This window comes from Varanus komodoensis, unplaced genomic scaffold, assembly GCF_004798865.1.
Source record: "Varanus komodoensis strain SLA01 unplaced genomic scaffold, ASM479886v1 scaffold1, whole genome shotgun sequence".
Lineage (NCBI taxonomy): Eukaryota > Metazoa > Chordata > Lepidosauria > Squamata > Varanidae > Varanus > Varanus komodoensis.
Genome location: NW_025335268.1, coordinates 106,349,241 through 106,371,486, shown reverse-complemented (window position 1 = coordinate 106,371,486; position 22,246 = coordinate 106,349,241). Strand labels below are relative to the sequence as shown.

Below are 22,246 nucleotides of genomic sequence, written 5' to 3'. Positions count from 1 at the left end.
TTTATGCTTTAGAGAATTCTCACAGCTTTAAAATGTGCTTATCCTCTAAATGTTGCAAGCAGTTGTTGTTTCAAGTTCACTGAATTTCTTTATTCATTTCCCTGTTATTTAACATTCTGAAAGGATGCCCAAGGCATCCTGGAATGCATGCATAATAACAACTTTTTTCCTTCCTTGTAGGAATTTTAAAAGCTTTTTGTAAAAAGAAAAAGAAAGAAATGACAACAAACACCTCATATTTAGTTAAATATTGACTTGGCAGTGCTTGTTTAAAATTAATATCATGCTTTGCAGATTGAACGGAAAGCATAGATACTGTGAGGGGTTTTATTTTCTGTTCTCATTTTGTTTGTTTACCAGAAGACCTATTCTAGCAAATACATACTGTAGAAATGAGGGGACAATATAGAGGCACCCTGCAGAGTAACATTGTTCTCTGGAGAGTAATGCGTCACGTTAACATTTCTAAACCTTCAATTTTTTATTGTGTGAGAAGGCTTTATTTTGTCACACATGTCACAATGCCATGGTACCTTTTAATATTCAGATCTTGAGTGTTTTGCACTATGCCTTGTCAACAGAAATTGCAAAATAAATAATACATTGGGTGTATTTTTAGGAGGTGTGACATTTTCTGTCTCTGCCTGGCAATGTTTGAACACTCTTGTCAATGAGAGAGCTCGCTGTTCATCGCTTAACAGCATCTCTTTTCACAATGCACATCATATCAACAGGCCCCGATCCTAGAAGTGTTTTACACCTTATATGAAAAGGACTAAGGCAGTTATGGGCCCTAAAGCTAGCTCTCAAAGAACAGGTGTTATGTTCCAGAGAAAACAGAGTGACTCTCTCCATCTTCACTTTGTGAAAGGTCGTTAATGTCAATGATTCGTAAGAAGTCTCATCCAAACAGCAGTTTGACCAAGAAAGAAAAGGTGTCTCTGCAAGAATCAGGTACAGTTTATTTTCCTGCTGGTAAAAGGAATTATTTTGTCAGAGCAGTCACAGCTTGGCATTGTCTAGGCATTTCCTTTAAGTAAACAAAGATTCCATTTTAAGAACCATCCCTGTTGACTAAAAATCTGTTTAGCAAACACCAATGGAGATGTTTACTTTCTGTGAATAACTGTGCAGCAGAGTCTGATCTGGGTGTAAAGACTCCATCCTATAAAAGACAAATGCTTCTAGGTAGGTGGGGATCTGTAATATACTTAACTCAAGTTTTTGTTCATTGTTATGCAAAGTGCTTATTCATTATGATATGATGAAAGACCCTGTATATATAACATTGTGTTCCAAACCGTCACCTGTCCATTGAAACTGTGTGTTAAAATAGAACATAGAAACCCTGATTGGTAGTGCAGTACCTGTGGATGCTAGGATACCTCCATAAGGTTGCCAAAGCATCAGCTAGGTTATCTGCTCTCCTCCACACCAGATTACTTGCCTTTAAAGAGTACGTACAGGTTCACACGGACTGCACAGTTCCTCTGCCTGCTTGCTATACTTACTGAAACTTCACTACACACACCCACTTCCATTCTGACTGATGAACAGCAAGATTTCTTGGAGGGAAGAGAGAAGGACCAGTGGTGGATCAACATGCTGGTGTGTTGCAGGAAAGATTATAGGGCCCCAAAGGTTGTGGCTTAGAGTCTGCTAGATGGTCTGAAAAATAACTTTAAAACAAAATTAAGATAATGTGTGCGTGGTTCAAGATGTATGTTTGTGTTGTGTGTGTTGCAAGAGCTGCCATTTGATCTAGTTTTTGTAATTAGACATGGCATGCTCTTGTTGGTCATTAACCAGTGAAAGTGTATGCTTCCTCCTCTTTACAGGAAAATAAGTTTTCCAATTTAAAGAGATGGTCTTTTTAAAGCCTAACTTTAAACAGGTGCACAATAAATTTATTGATCAGATGTATACTTTGCCTTTCTGCCAAAAAATGGCAGTTGTGGTGACTTGCATACATAGTTAAAATGTATTAAAGTATAAATGATGTGTGTAAACCACTTTGACTGCCAATTTTTAGAAGAAGGGCAAATACAAAAGATAAAATTAAAATATAGACTAGGTTAGGCAGCCTTTTGGGGTTTGGGGCAAATTTGAGAAACTGCCTCAGGCTCCACCACAAAATGGGAGCTGTGCCAAAGAATAAGTCACCTCCTAAAAGATGAAATACAATACCCAGATGAGGCCAAGTCCAAATACATTAGCCATTTCTTTTGAAGCTATAGTTTTTAGCATCAAGAGATAATCTCCATCACAACAATCCCAGTTCCTGGTCAAGAAAAAAAATGTGTTAACTAAAAAAGTAGAAGGAATAGAGTGCCATAGTGGGCACCAAAACTGGTATACAGGATCACATCAGTGTCCACATGGTTCGTGTTACTTCTCTTGAGTATATACTAATACTTTTCTGTAGATGGCTAGTAATGAAGCAGATATAAATAGCACAGACCGGAATTCCATATGCCCCATTTAATTAATTCACTTGATTTAATTCAGTGGCTTTCCTCACCACCACTAGAACATCAACATGTTCTTATGAAGTTTTTTTGCATTCTTTTGAGAAGGGGCTTTTATTTTTTCTTAAGGTGTGAACATTTTACCTTTTTCATGTCAGGGACATGTTCTGATAATTCTCTACCTCATATTTCTAATGTGCAAAACACTTGATGATCACTGTCATATTCATGCTCATAACAGCATGTTAAGAATGTTGTTTACGGTCTGCAAGTGGGGATCTGAAGTGCTGTTGTTTTTCAAAGCTAACCAGTGAGTCCGTTGGTGTGTTGTCAAAGGCTTTATCCCCTCAACAGCACTCTGTCTTCAATATTTAGGGGCTTTTGTTTCCTTGCACAACTCAAGGTCATGTTACACTATTTAATACTTGGAACCCTTTATATTTTACAAAATATACATAATATCAGAGCCTTGCACTCTGAAATAATTAATTCTGTGAATCTCACTGGTACTGTGTGCCTGCAGTCACTAAGGTGAATTAGAATCTCTGTGTCACTCATAACCATACACTAGAAGGCAGGGGAAATCTACTTTTTTCACTTCTCTTTAACCGCCATAAATGTAGTACAGTGAAGCAAGTAAAGGTGTGAGATAAGTGATCTTTCTATAATATTTCCTGAAGGGCTTTTCACAATCTGAGAGATGAAGCAGGAATCTCATATTGAGCATACCATTAATATACCAAGTTTAAATAGCATATATTATGCAGTTTTAACCTCATGTGTTTCCCAGTTGCAAGCTGTATTCTCTTGAAATGTAACCTGGAAGCACTGGAAGGCAGAGATTGGGGTTTAATGGATAAAATTGGTGTGGAACAGAAAGGGGGTTAAGCTTGTATTTTCATTTTGTTTGGATTTTGTAGGGGAAGAATATTTGGTATTGTGTTTGTTGCCTGTTTATTATAGCCGTTGGTTTAAAAAGTGGAGTTGGGCAATATTTATTTATTTTTGTGATTTTACACATATGAAGAATAGGGACAGTCCACAGGCTAAAACTAGCCAACATGTTTATGATTTCTAGAGTATAACCTTATATGTAATACCATTTATCTGAACTTCATTCTTATTGCTGTTTGTTTGGTCATCCGTGAAGCAGTGGATACATTTGCCATGTTGTCATAGGAATAGGAATGGAACATTCTAGATTTGCATTTTGAGATGGTCTAATTTAGTTGGTTAAATTTGTTTTACAGCAGGATAAACAAAACATTCAAAGCATTTATACAACATAAAGATAATGTGAAATAATGCAAGAACATTAAAAAGACTTGCAAGCAGAATGCAAAAGGATTCATTATTTAGTAGAGTAGCTGGCTTATACTAAGATTTCCAAAAGCTAGCTATGGAATAATGTAAACTTTGGGGCTGTCTTAGGAAAACCCTTTGGTGTTTCATTTCCCCACCTTGTTCCTGCTAAGCCTAGACAGTAGCTCAACATTTATCACACATCAGTTTTCATCGCACTTGCCAAACTATACTTGCTTTCTCTTTCTGACTCATCTAACTGTGACTGAGTTCAGATAGCACAGTAACCCACACTCCAGGGCTGAGTATGGGCTATTGTTGAAACAGGGCTTATCATGTTGTTTGAACCAGGTTGAATTCGCAAACCTGGTGAAAAGCCAACATTCTGACCCAACCACAAGCCATGGATTGTTAGCACAGCTGGGTTCAGACAACACAATATCCCATGGTTCAACAGTTCAGTGACAACCCATACTTAATCCTGAGTATAGGTTGTGAAGCTATCTGATCCTAGCCTGTATGTTTTAAATGGTGTGGGTCCCTGCCCCACAGTTCAGTGTTCAAAATCTTCAGCTGGTACAGAATGCGCAGGAATGTGGAACAAATGACTGTTCTTATACCAGCATCACTGGCTGCTGATCTGGTTGAAGATGTTGATCAACTCCTTTAGGGACCCATGATGCTTATTGTTATCTGCGAAGCACAAAACTAAATACTTATATATGTATTTGGTTTTTATTTTAAAATTGCAATTGCAAGCCACTTTGGGAAGCTCATAACAGAGGTACAGTATATGAATGTTAATGCTGATGATCGGCAATCTAAGCAACATAGTAGTTTTGCCTTCAGTACCAAAGCTAGTACAAATCATAACATGAGTTGGGAAATTACAGTATGAGGCTTTCCCCTCACTCTTGCTTTCACCAGATTTCAGTAAAATGAAAGCAGAACAATACTTACAGGAGTAAGCTCTCTAACAGGAACCTTGACTATGTTTAATTTGACTGTTTGTACCAGGAGAAGTAACGGATCTGAAGAGACAAGCTGTGGAAGAAATGATGGATAGAATTAAAAAGGGAGTTCACCTTAGACCTGTTAATCAGTCCAACCGTTCTAAGACAAAGGTGTGTAGTTAGTAGCTTGCATATAAAAATGCGAAAGGGGGTGACTTTGTATCGAAGCTGACAGTATTTCATAGAACTGCATATATCTGCCCTATTCCTCTATTCCAGTTCTTTAAATTATTATTATTATAGTTCTGTGTCACCTTCTTTATTACAAGGAACTGAGGCAGATCACATAATTCTCCTGTCCTTTTCCATCTTATTATTACAACCACTTTGTGAAGTAGATGAGATTGGAAGTCAATGACTGGCCCAAAGTTACCCACTAATTTTCATAGCAAAGTGTAGATTAGAGCCTGGATCTCCTCCGTCCCAGTCAAGAATCTAACCATGATACCACATTTCCTCTGATATAATTACCTGGCCATATGATCCTTCCTACAAACAACTTAGTGCAAGTATACAGACCTCAGGCTGCTTAGAGATGCATAAAAAATAGTTTCAGGAAAAGGAATTGTCCAGGTTGTACCTTCCTGACTAAATATGCTGGTATTGGATACATTTTGTGGTCAGGTCCTTATGTTTCTGAGCTTGCAGTGTGATTCATAGACCAAAAGAATTGTGTTCAACAGCATGCACACATAGGAAAAATGTCCTTTAAAAATAAGCTTGAAATTGTACAGCAGTGCACTTGAATCAATAGTAGACTGTATATATTTTCAAGCTGTGCATAATTGCTGCATATATTTGAGAAATATGCACAAAATATGCACAGATTTTCATGTGAAAAGGAAAAATGCTCAGAATCTAATGCAGATAGCAAGCTTCAATCTAGGATTCAGGGAACTTTGATAAACTTGGATTTTGCTAATCCCTACTATATACTAATGATTTGTGTGGAAGGGCGTGGAGGCTAATTGGAGACCAGGTAGAACAAACCATCACTTCTTGATTTGGGAAAAAGAGTTTGGACCTTCCTCCTCCAACTATCTCAAATAACCTTTTCAGATGGTTCCCCATATGAGTTAGCCATTGACTAATTCAGAAGAAAGGGAATTGATTGTGTTAGGATGGGACAAAGAGAGGAACCAATTCACCCTGGATTCACTTCATCCTGTATTGCTACAGTTAGTAGAGTGTTACATGACTAAGCTAGAAGACTTCCAGCTCCCTGCCCCCTCTTTTAAAAGCCAAGATCTCCTGTGCATGCAGCAAGAGTGTCTTTTTTAATCCTACAAACCACTTCATGCTAATAAGATTCATCCCATTTATGTTACTCCAATCCAGTCTAGTGTTCTTCAAAATAAAGAGTTTATTGTAAAATCCCACTGTTTATCATTTTCCCCCACTAAAATGCATGCTCTTGAATGCTTTATTCAGCATCTGCAAAATCTGATTATCTAGTGTTTTGTTTTTAATTACAGCCAGAAGTACCCAAGCCTTCTGAGAATGCAGTGAAAGAGCTAAAGGGAATTCTGGTAAGAAGAAGGAGAAAAAACCCCTCTACTGTTTTTTTTTTTCCTTGAATCTTTCATGAAAATTACACTATTGGAATGAAGATGTGTGGACAGAGATACACACTGAGGAAGTTTTTCTTTTCCATTTTGTGAGCTTGTACAAGCTCTTTTGGAATAGAGAGTGACTATGTTCTTTCTTCCCGAGATCTCAGCCACATACTTGGATTGAATCTTGGTACCTGCTATAATAGCCTGTAACTTTCCCTTTGCAAATCTTTTCTCTAGTAGAACTAAAAGGTACACTTCATAAAACCAACTTCTAGTGCATTCACAAGGCTAGTCATTAGCACAGTGAGACAGAAAAAATAGGGTTGGGAGGCATATAGCTAAATACTTGTATGTATATTGTTACTGTGCTAATTACGCATTTCATGTAGACCTCCATATAATTGTTGTAAACAAAGTGATATTAATTTATTCAATTTCAAGCATGATGTAAAATAGCTTACTCTGTTTGGTTTGCTACTAGATCTGTAGCATGAGCATAATAGCAAGGAGTTACTTGTTAATAATATGACTGCTCTGTTAAATTCAAAACACTAACAAAATGCAGGATTAAATTTATTTAAAGGAAATGTTGGGAATTAAGTGCTGTTTTGCTGAAGTCAAAAGATGTGCCCATTTTAAGAACTATGTGCTGCATTTTTATTTTCTTTCTGGATGAAGCTACAGTTTTGTGCTACACCTACACCTTCTATGGGGAAGGAGATGTATTCTAAAAGGGGATAGGTTTAAAAAACTTAATATCATGGAATCATCAGATTACATCCTAAGATCTTGCCAAGGCTGTGAATTTGTCAAGAGCTATGGTCGTTTTATTTTCTAGCATCAATGAATGTTTGATGTTTTAGAACCCGGGATACCTTTTGTATTACCAAATACTGCTGCTATGTTTGAACTTCCTCATAGACTAGTTTGCTTATTAATAGACCAATTTCATTTCATTTGTATACCATCCAACTGGCAAATGCCACTGGGACAGTTGATCATCATTGTTGTCCTCCTCCCCCTTTTCCTTCTTCTCCTCTCTTTATTCATATGCTCTTTTTCCATGATAAACTATACTCAATGATATCAAGGGACCAAAAATAAATTACATTAGAACAACACAAGTATCAAAAATCATACAATATTAAACTTTCAAAAAGTAAAAAAATTGAAGAATCACAGTAAAACTAATAAAGCAGCAGATCAAAAGTTACATGACTTCTGAAAGAGGAAGGTCTTAAATTGGACCTAAATGTATACAATGAAGACGCCAGGCAAATCTCTCTGGGAAAAATATTTGATACATGGTGGCCACTGCAGAAAGGCTCCTTCCCTGGTAGTCCCCTGTCATACCATTGTGGGTAGCAGTACTCAGAGAACAGCCTCTGAAGATGATCTTAGCACTTAACCAGGGACAGAGAAGGCATTGCTTCAGTTTATCTGGTGCAAAGTTGCTGCAGCACTGGGCTACTATGTTCAAAACTGCCGCCTCCGGTAAGCATCTTCACTGGTTTGTACTGCACTAACTGAAGTTTCTGGGCCATCTGCAGACTTAGTCCCCATGGGTCAAAAAATCATATTGAACGGTCTTTGTTAGTAGCCTGGCAGCTCTATTTTGAATGAACAGAAGTCTGAGCAATTTTCAAGGATAGCGTGATATACAGAACATTGCAGCAGTTTAAGGAGGAGGAGGAGGAGGAGGAGGAGGCGATTTCTATCCTGCTCATAGCTGAAACTCTCTAGGTGGTTCACAACATTAAGTCATCCATCCAGATTTAAACCAGGTCTGACCCTGGTTAGCTTCCAAAATTAGGTGAATGAGGCATTTAGAGGTTAAAAAAGCATAGATAGCTGTTACCAGGTTATCTGTCCAGAAAGGTTTGCAATTGGCCTTATCAATCTGAGCTGATAAAAGGCTCTCCTAGCTAATACTGCCACCTGAGCTTCAATTGACAGTTAGATCTAGAAGCATGTTCCAGCTGCATGCTTGACTTCTCAAGGAGAATCCAGCCCCGTATAGCTCAAGTTCCTGTTCCAAAACCAAAGCACTTACATGCCCTAGGCACCTTGAGGAAACAAACTAATATTTTGATATACAGTATATCAACAGCCCCACTAATGCTTAACCAGGAATATTTGTAACATAATGCTTGTCTAATTTTAAAGGCACAGAATATAAACTTTTCCACAGACAGGGTAAAATCCCTTTGCTGCCAGCCAAAAGGTATGGCAGATGGAAATCATGTGAGCAACGAGGGAACCTACTCAGGAAAGGCAATGCAAACTTATTCTTGCAGAAGTATATGAATGACAACTGAATAGAAAATGTTGTAAAGTTTTGATAACACCTCTATCACAAGGGCAGAATTTCTGAGGGAAGCCAATATACTCACAGCAGCCTGACTGTTCTGCAAATGGTAAAGACAAGAAAAAGAGTTTACAAAAACACAGGATTGTGAAAAGGTAAAATAACTTGGCAGAACAGGAAAAAGATTCATTCTGTGATCCAAATTTTAGCACTAGGACTTGTAGCATAAACTGGTTTGCATTATCAAAGAAGCAGACCATCAATATATTCATTCAAATATTTTTAACCCACCTTTAAGTAAAACAATTGGCAAAGCAGCTAGCAGCAAAAATTAAAGCCATCCATTTAAAATAAATACAGTAATTAGAAACAACAGTAGCACCAAGACAGCAGCGCCAAGCTGTTCAAAGCCATTCTCTCCTTTCCTCTTTTCCTCTCCAGCAGATTTAGACGAGAACTCAGGAGTACAATCCTTTATTGAGCTTGACTGGTTACAGTACTGCATAGACCAAAGTGGTGTTCATCTTGGGATGTGGGAGAAGAATCTGCCCATGTAAATAACTGAATCCAAACAGAAACATGCCATCCTCCCCTCCTTTTCAGGAAGATTCTGATTCCACTCTCAGGTTCGCTCTTGCTGCTTAAAAGCCAGATGCTTGGAACACCGGATCCTTTGGAATTTATCCACTCATTTTGCCTGTCATATCCTCACTGAGTCAAGGAACTCCCCCTCCTCCCCCACCCCACCCCCACCCCACCCCCACCCCCCAGTTTTGAAATGTATCCCTCCTTTCCCAAGGCAGACTGGCTTTCATGTGGTGTCTGAGAATCTTCACGAAGTTTCCTTGAACTGCAACAGCATTTGCCCCCCTGCCTCCTCCTCAGAATCGGATAAATCTTTCTTAGCAGACTACACACCAAGGACTAAGCCCTCTGTCTATACAAACCACCAACAGATTTATATTATAAAAAATCACAAAAAATTAAAAGTTCAGGACACTAAAATAGTCTTCTTGTTGTCTCTTACATCTAAAAGGACAATTAGCTTGGTGAGAGTATTCCATTGTTTGGGTGCCACATTTGAAAAGGCATTCCTTTTGCCATCTACCTAACCTGGAGGAGTAACTTTGATGAAGAACTTAACCAAAAAGGCAGGTTCATAATCTACATTGCAGTTCTTCAGATATCCTGGGGCCAAAACCATAGAGAGTTTTACAGGTTAAAATCACAATTTATAATTGTGCCTGGGAACAAACTGGAGGCCAATGTGAACCTTTGTTAACACTAACAAGTTATGCTCTGAGTCAATAGATATGTTCCAGGCAAAAGTCTGAACCAATTAGAGTTTCCAGGTAGTTTCAAGAGCAGTCCCATCATAATTTGTGGCGGTAAACAAATCTAAATTGTATGCAGTAAAGCAAATTTTGATCTATAAAGCTATCTAATTGACCTTCTGATCATGTTTTTTCCAGGAAACTTTGAATACATCAGTAAGTTCAAGAAGCCTAAAATCCCTTGACACCTACAGTAATGAAACGGAATTAGAAAGAATTTTGCGGCTCCGAAAGGTGACAACTGATCAAGATAGTAGCAGTAAGTTACTATGATATTTGCAGAATCTGTAATTGAGTTGCATTGTATCCGTAGTGTTGTTTCAAAGGCCTAATTGCCTTGCTTTTTTATTTTACCTCTCATCAACTGAGGGACCCCTGATTGCTTTTTCAGCTGTTCTATATCCCCATGATAGCTAACTTTCTACCTCTAACCAGTATTAATTAATAAAACCAGAGCAGGCTACTTTCTACTCTGCTATGTTCTTTTCAGCTGGTATGTTCTTTCTCCAATTGATTCATAAGAAATGCACATAAATTAATAAATAAACCAACATCTGGATATCATGGGAATAGTAATAAATGTAACATAAAGCTTGTTAATGTAGCCCTATGACAGTTGGGCAGATGATTTAGAAGAGAATTGATCTTTAGATGATTTAGATAATTGATCTAAACATTTTTGTGTCATGCTGTTGAAAGGACCAGCTCCACCAAATACGTAGGCCTAAAATGGTCCTCAGAGTCCAAGGACTCTGCAGTACCTTGTTTGTTTGTTTCATTCCATTTCCATGCTGCCCCATAACTCGAAGGTTCTCTGAGTAGCTTACAAATGCTAAAGCAGTATAAAATACATACATAGAGTACAATAAAACAATTAACCTTCATCAAATTTTGTCATATTGCTTGGCACTAGAGAAATAGTCCTCTTGGTAGGGACCCCATATTTGTAGGTAGGACTCCCTACCAAGGATTATATCTCATGTTTATACACTTTAAAATGGGTTTTAAACCTCATTTGAACATCTATTTGTTTTCATCTGCTTTTAACTAAAGTGCTAGACTGACTAATTAACTGGTGAAATTGTTGCTCTTTGGGGTGTTGTTTTTAGTCTGTTTCATCCAAATCACTATGCTGGATTGTAGCTTGCTTTCAGCTGCGTAGTTCTAACAGGATTGTTTTTAATTGTTTTTATGAGTATCACTGGGCTTCACCCTCAAAGGTGGTAGCCTCAGTGACATGCTTCTGAATATAAATCGATTTGTACACACAGTGCCAGATAATGCAAATACTCAACTGTTTTGGTTTAGCTCCAACTGGAATCTTGGCTACTTCTGAATCCAAATCTATGCCAGTGTTGGGCTCCATTGGAACACAGTCTGGATTGAACAAGAAAGCTGTAGTGGTGGAATTCAGTCCCAAATCTTTGGGGTCTAATGAACAGTGCCAGAAAATGGTCAAAAGCACAAGTTCCAAGTTTGCAATTCAGTAAGTAGTCACATTTGTTTCTTGCTACTCCAGTAAAGAGGTTTGCAGCTACTGAATCATTTTATTTCCAATGATCCAAAATTATTTTTTATCAGGGAGGTGATACTCATGAAAGTATGAATGTACTTGTGCATGCTGATACTTTCCCGTACATGGTGACAGCATTCCATAAAATATGCACTGGAATCTGGACTGATAACCATTTCTGGCAATTGCTCTTCCGTGCTTTTGCATGGTTGCCTTCCATTGGTATATACCTTGAAGTGGAAAATCAGTGTGCTTAACTCCTTTCCCCTGTCTGCATGGTAGGGAGTAGTACATCTCTGGGATAAGACCAAATGTACACATGCAATTTTTCCCCTTAAGCTCACAAATTTAGGCTGGATTCAGACAACACAAGAAGTCATGGTGATTTATCATTGTTGGTGTGTTTAATCCTAGTATTTCAACATGGTAAGTTTGGTCTTTTAAAACTATGATAAGAAACAATGGTTTGTTCTGTGGTTTCTTTGGATTGTCATGTTGTCTGAACCCAGGATCATGGTTTCAGAGTCCCCTGGAAAGAGTAGCAAATGCAGGATCCGCCCCTGCCATCTATGTGTGGACCAATGAGGAAGAGGCAGCTGATGTAGGCAGGGAGGAAAGCACAGTGACTGACATGTCAACATTGGGAGGACTGTGTGGGGAGGATGGAACCATGATAATATCACTTGATTGTTTGTGCACATTCACAACATGACAAGTAAGCCTGCACGGTTACCATGATTCACAGGTTTTTTACCATGATCTCCCTAACAAACCATCAAGTGACTTCTAATTAGGTTGTCTGAACCCAGCCTCTGTCAGGTAGGACTCATGGTAAAAAAATGTCAAACCTTGATAACCATGCATGGTTGCATGTTGAGTTGTGAGAACCCAGTCATGTTGTTCTCAGTCATGCTGTTCTATTAATTTTTGGCAAAATTTATTGTATTTAGGGCTGATGAGAATCTATTAGTTTATATTGCATCCACTTGACATAAAGCAGTTTTGACTCCTGAACACGGTGTTTGGCATGTTATATTTTATATAGTGTAAAGGGGAGTTGCATATCTGTACCCATGCAGAGGACACACACTGTAGTGAGTGAATCTAATCACCAGTCTCAGCAGGCATCAGAGTCACTGTGACCTGGATTCTGAAGAAGAGGAGGACCTTGAAGTCTCAGTGATGGAAGTTGTAGACACCCAGGGAGAGGGAGAAGTCCTTGAAGATCCCTCAAGGTTGCTGCCCACAGGCTCTCAGGCTGACCAGGAAAGCACAGACGTTTTGGAAGAGATGGAAGGGCTCCAGAAAATGGAGAAGGGACAGTTGCTGCCTTGCCCAGTCCCTGACCCCTTGACAGGCAGGTGTTGGGAGAGACAGGCTTGTGTAGGTCTTGCTGGCCAGTCCTTCACCAGTGGCAGCCACTTTTAGGATGGAACCCTCTGAGTTACTGAAAGGGAAGGATTTTGGGCAGAAGTTCCCACTTTGCTGTTCACACGAGCAGAAGTTATCTTCCAGCCTACTAGAGGGCGTTTAGAGTTGCTTTGTCTTGTAGCTGTGATCTACAAGACAAATACCAACCAAGATCTGTGTGGTGCAGAACACGTACAAGAGAGCCATAGCCACTCATGCTTCCCTGGCACCTGCCCATTGCGTGTTCCTGCATTTATTTATTTATTTATTTAAAACATTTTTATGCCACCCCCATTGCAACAAAGCCTTGGGGCGGCTCACAACAGAAACAAATACATAAATACATAAATAATAACCATATAACATATATATATATATATATATGTGTGTGTGTGTGTGTGTGTGTATATATATATATATTAAAACCCCCTGTGCATCTCGGCTAAAAATTTAAAATCCTATAAATACAAATAATTTAACAATTAAAATAAGTTTTAAATAAAAAGGTCTTAGCCTGGCACCGAAAAACAAATCACGACAGCGCCAGGCGGACCTCTCAGGGGAGCGCATTCCATAGATGGGGCGCCACCACAGAGAAAGCCCTCCTCCGGGTACTCACCCTCCTAATATCATTCACAGAGGGTTCCCGGAGAAGGGCATCTGTTGCTGATCTCAAGGGGTGGGAGGGCATATATGGGCGCAAGCATTCCTTTAGTTATCCAGGTCCCATGCCGTTTAGGGCTTTATAGGTCATAACCAACACTCCCGACTTCAATCGGGAGCCAGTGGAGCTGACGGAGAACTGGGGTTATATGAGAACGACGCCCAGTCCCCGTCAGCAACCTGGCAGCTCTATTCTGCACCAACGGAAGTATCCGGACCGTCTTCAAGGGTAGCCCCATGTAGAGTGTGTTACAGAAATCTAATCGGGAAGTCACCAACGCGTGTGTCACTGTTGCCAGGCAGAATAGACCGTGCTTTAGAGTGCTGCCTCAAGCTCTGGATAAAGCATGGATTGGTTCATTGTGGTAGTCTGTAGTTACATATGATTCCTTTTTGCTTGCTTTTCTTCCATCATCTTTACCAGCTGTTTAAAACTAGACATTAAGGTGCTTAGAACTACATGTGGAAATCATTTCTTGGGTTGAAAATAAAAGGGCTAAAATCGCCTTGGTACATAACCTATATAGGTTATGACCTATAAAGCCCTAAACGGCTTGGGTCCTGGTTACCTGAAGGAGCGCTTGCATCCATATGTGCCCAGCCGCCCCTTGAGATCGGCGGGGGAGGCCCTTCTCCGGGAACCCTCCATGAAAGAAATTAGGAGGGTGGGTACTCGGAGGAGGGCTTTCTCCGCGGTGGCGCCTAAGTTATGGAACGCGCTCCCCAGAGAGGTCTGCCTGGCGCCGTCGTTATTTGTTTTTCGGCGCCAGGCGAAGGCCTTTTTATTCAAGCGGCATTTTAACTGTTAACATTATTGGTTTTATCTGGCCAGGGCGGCTTATTTTATACCGTACTGTTGTATTTTAATTTTATATTTATATTTTAATTTATATTATAATTATTTTAATTTATTGATGTGAGCCGCCCCGAGGCTTCGGCGAATGGGGCGGCATAAAAATGTTTTAATAAATAAATAATAATAAACCTGCTAAATAAAAAGATTTTAGTACATTCAGATTGGAACCTATGCCTCATGTTATAGGACAGTTGCCTGGCAACAGTGACACACGCGTTGGTGACTTCCTGACTTGACTTCTGTAATGCACTCTACGTGGGGCTACCCTTGAAGATGGTCCAGATACTTCCGTTGGTGCAGAATAGAGCTGCCGGGCTGCTGACAGGGACTGGGCGTTATATTCACATGACTCCAGTTCTCCATCAGCTTCACTGTCTCCCCATTGAAGTCCAGGTCCAATTCAAGGTGTTGGTGATGACCTATAAAGCCCTTAACGGCTTGGGTCCTGGTTACCTGAAGGAGCGCTTACGTCCATATATGCCTGCCCGCCCCTTGTGATCAGCGGGAGAGGCCCTTCTCTGGGAACCCTCCGTGAAGGATATTAGGAGGGTGAGCACCCGGAGGAGGGCTTTCTCTGCAGTGGTGCCCAATTTATTGAATCCTCCCCAGAGAGGTCCGCCTGGCGCCATTGTTACTTGTTTTTCGGCGCCAGGCGAAGACCTTTTTATTCAAATGTTATTTTAATTGTTAATACTATTTATTTATTTTAAACTTTGGCCAGGGCGACTTAAAGTATACTGTTTTATATTGTGTTTATTTATTTATGATTGTGAGCCGCCCCGAGGCTTCGGTGAATGGGGCGGTATAGAAGTTCTCTAAATAAATAAATAAGATAAATAAGATAAACAAGATAAACAAGATGAGAATTATGGAAACACTTTAAATATTGAACTAGGATGATTTAGAAGGGGAAAGTCATTCCTAGGAAGTGTAAAATATGAAAGAAAGAGCAATCCTGTGGTGTCCAGACACAACAGGAGGCCATAGGAGCCTTCAGATTCTCAGCCTGGAGGTCAAAAGGAAGGCAGGAAGGAAGGCAGGAAGGAAGGAAGGAAGGAAGAGTGAGTCAGAAGGGGTCTCCTGGGCCATCTAGTCTAACTCTCAGTTCCAGCCGGCTCCACTCATGACATGCCTACCAAAAACAGAGCTCCAGCCTCAGAGCAAGGGATCCATGCTTGGATCACCTTTCAGCATCCTGCCCCCTGTTCTCAGCCAAGCTGGGAAGAATTACACTGGCTGCTTCTCTGAGTATAAGGTCACCTTCAGAGGAGGAAACTGATATGACATATCCTGAGGATATGTTCACCTGGCGCCGTTACTTTATTCTTTTCAGCACCAAGCCAAAACCTTTTTATTTTCCCAGTGTTTTAAGATCTTACTGTTTTAAGTAGGGTTTTTATTATTGCTAAATTTTAGGACACTGTGTTTTAATTAATTTTTTTCTTTTCATACATTTTATTGTTAAACTATCCTGAGACTTCAGTAATGGGACGGTCTACAAAAGTTTAAAATGAATGAATGAATGAAGGTTCAGCTTCCTTCCCTCCCTTCCTCAAGTGCCACAGGTAGGCAGCCAAAACTAGCTGACGTTTAGCATGAGGCAAGTGGAGAGGCAGAGGTCAGCTCTGGGGTTTCCCCTGCCCTGCATAGGATGCGGCAGTCTTCTGAGTTTGCAGGCTTATAGACATCCGGAATGAACTGTATCATAAAGGAACAAACTGCACATGAACGTAAGTGCATAGTTGTGTCCTGCAGTCCAGTTTTTGTTTCTGTTGTTTTTTGCAAATTGCCATCCTGGCCCCCTGAGTTGGAATTAGGGCCCTAGTATAGGATGTGAAGATCTTGCAACCTTCCTCCACTATTCCTCTGCAAGTCCAAAACAGCAGCTACACCTGCAACCTACATTGCAAAAAGGTTCCTCCTCATGAAATTTGCTTTCTCCAAATTTGGATCCCCTTCAAAAACACTCTTCTATAATTAATTATCTTATGCTTGAGACCTCAGCCCACTATTCCAGACTATTAAACAGCAGTCTGCTAATAAATAGATTACATTGGGAAACACTCCAGACGCCTCCAACATCTCAGCTAGTTTGACCATTAGTCTCATTGACCATAAAGAGCCAAAGCTGACAGAATCCACCCACATATCTGGACCTGTGGGACATGGTAGCATGGAAAATTACCCTTGTGCTAGTCTTTAGAGCCTTCCAGATAATCCCCTGAGTTTCATTCAGCTGGGATGACCAAGATCTTTGGCAATTGTTTCCTATGAAACTGGCAAATTTATAAGATCACCTTTAATATAATCAAATGTAACAATATGCTTTCTCTTGTTTGTTGCATGCTGGGAATCATAGGCCTATTTTCTGTCTAATTTTGCATAGCATTTCACCCCAAAGCTGCAAACGCTATCTCTCCCTATATGGGAGGAATCTCTGCGGAACTCAGTAGGACTTAGTTCTGAATATCCATGGATAGGATTCTCCCATAACTAACAAAATCTATCTCACTGGTGGTGGTGGCACTGTGTAACTCTGGCAGAAAGACAGACATTTGCTCTGCCTAAAATGCACCTGTTCAAGCAACATTTAATCAGTGGAAGACAGAATGCTCTACTACCCGGAGGTGTTGAGATCCCGTACTTTGAAGGCTCCATCTGTTTGTCTGAATAAATCCTCAGTTTGCTTTACCAAGGTATTACCTGACTGACTGTACATTTTCTTTTAAAGTGCAGTTTAATCATCAAAGAGTTAATCCTGCTTCAGAAATGAACACTTCAGACAGATCCGGTGGAGGGTCAGTTTGTTTTATAACAATTCCCAGCTTTGAAAAAAAAAGTACCCTAAAGCTTTCGTTTGGTCCTCTTTCAAGGATGTCAGGCAGTTTATTACTTAAAGCAAAAAGGAAATAGGTGAGACAAATCAGATCAGCAAAATGTTATAATCATGGTTAATTAAACCTTTGATTTCCTGTTCTATCAGTAGAAAAAGGAACACCTATTCTTAAAGGACTGCATCTCATAGTTCAAAGAGGTAAATCTCAACAAATGAAGTGGAAATTCAATTCACATCTATTTTTGTGTGCTGCTTTATCCCCTTACTAGTGCTTTTCTTATTTGTAGAAAAGTGTGTGGGGAAGAGAGACATATTTCCTCTTTCTCTTGCACGCCTTGCTTTATTTAATTTTCTTTAACTTTGTGCATCCGAAGAAAATATCTCCTCTGATCACATTTATTTCCTTTATCTAATGTATTATGATTACCAATACATTCTGCCTTACTGATTAAATGTATTTAATTTGACATCGTGGTTTATGAGAAAGAGAGAGGGCGAGAGAATGAACCAATGGTAAGACACAAAGGCAATTCACAGATGAGGTGTTCCCCCCCCCCACCCCCGTGAACCGCAGCATTGTTCATCTGTGGATTTCTACCCATTTGAATGGATAATGTTAATCAGAAGATTCTGCTACCCTTGTTACCTTTTTTGTCTAGCTTTTATTCTAGTAAACTAAGTGGAAATGGCATTTGCAAAGAAGGAAATGAAATAATTGCAGGCCCAAGGTCTCCCAGAATGTGTGGTGAATTGACCGTGAAAAGGATCTTGTGTCGACTGTCATAGTTGTTAGATGCTGTAAAAAACATATGTGAAGTTCTGTTTATTATGCACCTTGTCTATTCAACAGCAACCAAAAAAGGCACCTTTTGATTTAAATTATATGCTTAAAAATGAAAATAAGTGTCATAGTCCATTTGCTTTGAGGTAACTGTGCTGTAGTGTGGATGTGACCTAGTTATACAGCCAGTATAACAAAGGCAGTTCTTCCAAGATTAAGCCTGATTCTATGATCATTGTAAAAATGTTATAAAGGCTCTTATGCCAAACCACCCTTTTGTAGTGGCTCATGGTCAGGATGCACCATATAGCAGAGAAACTGCTGTAGGTTACCGTCGTTGGGGGTGTCTTTTCAGGATAATTTTAGCAATCTTCCAAAATTCACTATCCTTAGAAGTTCTGCTCAGTGGAAGCTGCAAGCAGAGCTATAGCTTAATAGAAGAATATATAGTTTGCATGTATTCAGTCTATGACCTTTCCAGTGAAATGATCTCAGGTGGCAAGTCTAAGAAAAACATTTGTCTGAGATGATGGACTGCAATAGCTTATTAGAGTGCAAAAAAGAACTAAGCTAGATAAGCCAGTGGTCTGACATGTTCTGACAGTCCCTTACATATTCTCGCTCCTACATGGTGGGTCTTAACGTAAATGACCCATCAACATTTCCCAAGTTCCTGGAATTACAGTGCATATGGCACCCAGAAATCTTTAGTGGTTAGGCCTCCCTTGGAGCATTCACAGCTTTTTATGCTGCGGGTTTAGAGTCAGGCGGGCTTAGGTAACAGCCAACCTCAAGAACCCACACTGCAGTGACATTATGCAAATGTCACATCATAATGTGTGTGTTCATTTTTTTAATCAGATCGTTTAAAATTAAAGGTGGCTTTTCCGCTGTCACTGGATATTTGTCATTCCTTTTGCCCAGCCTCCTAGCTGAGTGGAGCAGAGGAAGCTGCCCCAGTCGGTGTATGGGCTATACAGGCTGGCAAGCTCCAGAGCATGACCAATCGGAGTGAGTGAACAGGGAGCGCTAACGGGAGTTCGGCGGGAGAGGACAAAGGGGAGTTTCCTAAGAAATCGTTTTTTCTTGGAACACACACAGATATACTAGCAGGGCTCTTCAAGGATAACAGGATAATCCCAGGCCTTTGCAATCCCAGCAGGAAGAGTAGAGGGAGTAGAGACTATGGATGGAAAAGGGTTTCCAGTGTGATGAGCTAAAGGGTGTGTGCAAAGTTTGTTCTCTTGCTGGAGATGAACATTGTCTGCAACAAGTGCAAGCTTTTTGCCCTGTTAGAAGAAATAGTGAAAGTACTGGACTGGCAAGTGTCCACCCTCCAGGAAATAAGAGAAGACTAGAAGATCTTAAACAGTGTAGTTGTCACAAAGAAGAAGGCCAAGATCAACATAGTTTTCATTTTGGCACCAGGCAAAGACGTATCTCTTTCTGAGTGTTTTAACAATTGATTTGATTTAGATCTGTTACTCTTTTGTAACATCTTGTTATCCTGTTTGCTTGATATAATTTTAATGCTTAAGGCTATGTTGTTATGGGTTTTATATATAGTTGGTTTTATTGTTGTGGTTTTTAGCATTTGTAATATTGATTTTGGGGATGCAGGTGGCACAGTGGTTTAAACTGCTGTGCTGCTGAGCTGGTTGATCAAAAGGTTGCTGGTTCGAATCTGCACAACGGGGTGAGTTCCCGTTGCTCCGTCCCAGCTCCTGTTCGAAAGCATGCAAATGGAAGTACATAAAAAGGTACCACTTCAGTGGGAAGGTAACAGCATTCCGTGCACTTTGGTGTTTAGACATGCCGGCTACATGACCATGGAGACTTTCTGGGGACAAATGCTGGCTCCCTCGGCTGGGAAACAGACATGAGCACCGCCCCCAAGAGTCAGACATGACTGGACTTTAATGTCAAGGGGGAACCTTTACCTTTTAATATTGATTTTATTGTAAGCCACCCAAAGAATCCTTATGGATTAATAAACAACATATACATTTATAAATAAATAAATAAATAAATAAATAAATAAATAAATAAATAAATAAATAAATAAATAAATAAATAAATAAATATGCTTAGAGTAGACCAGACTCTTTTAGAAGTTTAGAAGTAAACTTCTAAAATGTTTAATATGAAAATACAGAAACAAAATGAAACCAGGTTTCTACATGATTGTGCTAACTTGTTTTGTATTGGGTTAACTGGGCAAGGCTGTTTCATTCACACAGGTATTTCTTCTGCAAGATGCAAGCATATCACAGGTTTCTGTAAAGTCATGCTTCAATACAGCAGGAATATTGTTGTTCTATGTTTTTTTGCTTTGTTTTATTTTATACCTTGTCCTAAATCACCCAGAAAGCTATGGCTACGGTGCAGTATAGAAATGAAATTAACAACCACCACCTCCTTCACCACAGAAGGGAGGCCCTGCTCTGCCAAATTTACCTCAAGCCTTGTGGCATGAAGATGTGAGGTATAGCTTGGCTCTCATTAATTGGTATTGCATGATTGTTTTAGAAACTTTAACTAGTAGTTGCGGGGGAGTGATTACAATTAGGCAATGGCACCATGGGAGGTGGGGTTCAACACTATCACCCTGCAATGTGATCCAAACAAAAGTCACCCCATCCTGCAAAACTTCTGTCTAGGAATGTTTTCTCTAGTGACAGTTTTTTATCTGTGCCAAACAGCGGATTGGCGGAATAGCATTGCAGACCACAACACAGGAGAAAAGGGCTCCTTTGCCTATGTAATTGGGTTGCCTCTGCAGCTGCTGTAAAAAAAGGGGCTTAAGAGTCAGTCCAACCAATCTTAGTGTATAATGACGTATAGTGTGACCATTAGATATAGATAATACAAGGCCCATTTCTTCTTCAGTACAACTAAAGTATTCAGTGTAGAAGCCAAGGCTTAAAGGAACTAGCCTGGTTTAATGGCAGTCTTGAGCCCACTTATGTATACTTAAGCTCAATAAGAGTACAGGGATTAATATGTCACAGCATAAAGAATTGATTAAAGAACAGCATGTTACCATTTCAGAAATGGCTGTTGTAAAAATTAAAGGTGAACAACTTCTTTATTAGTAGTTGCACTGTGGGAAGGACAGTTTGAAGTTGCACCAGAACACTTTTAGCTTTCATTATACCAAATATGTAAGGATACAATCCTGTCTGTACACTGTGTCTGCCCTGTCCTGTCTATGACTCCCAGACTTCTTTAGCAAGCCCAGCAAAAGGTTTTTTTCCCCCATGTCTAAACATCAATCCCAAGAAGTTGTAACATATTTTCCTGGGTAATTTTAAGAAGAGCAGATGTGCATCATTGTACATAGCTGTCATCATTCCCTTCAAAGTTGGCTTGTTTGTCAGGCAGGAAAGGTGGGTGGGTTGTCTGCGTGAGTGAGCCATAATGCTTTCTGGGGTCAAGATGGAACAGAATATTTAATTTCTTGAATCCCAAGCCTGAGGTTGGAGCCCAATCTCTGGGTGTGGATCTTGAAACCAGAAAAATCCTTTGGCCCCTCAGGCATGCTCTAGGGGTCACAGGAGCACTTTCTCAATAGCTAAAATGTGAATGTATTAAATATTTTTAAAGGTAAAGTGGGGCAATTCAGCTAACCCAATGTGCTTGAATAGTTATTTTGGTTTCAGTTTTGGTTACCAACTGCACTCTAAGACTACACTCTAAGTAAGCAATGCAAGAAGTTAGTTGTCAGTGTTGAGAAATTAACATTAAAAAGTATTAAAGCCTGATATGCATGACGTCAGCATCAGTGTTGATCCTAACCAGCTGCGGAAGAGGTTGGAGGATGAAAGACCAAGGAAAAATGTGGGCGGATAGAGACAAAGTTGTTTATCATATGTGGGAATGAATTCCGTTGTTCTCTCACAATATTTAACGCTGTATGAATCTAGGTGATGATTTTGTTCAGTATGACGCTAGATAGATGATAATGTTTAGAATGAAAGTAAGTATTCCCATTGTTCTTAAGATGTACGTACACTGCAAGGAAAGAACTCTTCTAGCCCCCACCCCTTGTGCTTTCTCAACGCATAGTAAACATTTCTGTGTAGTAGAGGACTCAGTTCACGGAACAAGCAATGTAGAGGGTAAGGCTTAATCTGATGATTTTATACAATTAAAGGATTTTCTCTCCTTCCCTCAGCTGTAATCTTAGCACCACTGAATTGTCTA

At 39.8% G+C, this 22,246-nt stretch overlaps 1 protein-coding gene across 2 annotated transcripts in view; it reads left to right on the top strand.

Annotated features, from left to right (window-relative positions):
* The window catches only part of SHTN1 (shootin 1), a 90,966-nt gene that overhangs the window by 61,470 nt on the left and 7,250 nt on the right, over positions 1–22,246 (top strand). The window contains exons 11-15 of one of the 2 annotated variants that reach the window (XM_044450387.1): positions 872–954; positions 4,788–4,894; positions 6,259–6,312; positions 10,120–10,240; positions 11,290–11,467. In XM_044450387.1, coding sequence (XP_044306322.1) covers positions 872–954; positions 4,788–4,894; positions 6,259–6,312; positions 10,120–10,240; positions 11,290–11,467 — 543 coding nt within the window. The remainder of the gene's footprint in view (positions 1–871; positions 955–4,787; positions 4,895–6,258; positions 6,313–10,119; positions 10,241–11,289; positions 11,468–22,246) is intronic. The other variant, XM_044450380.1, reaches the window with a different exon arrangement.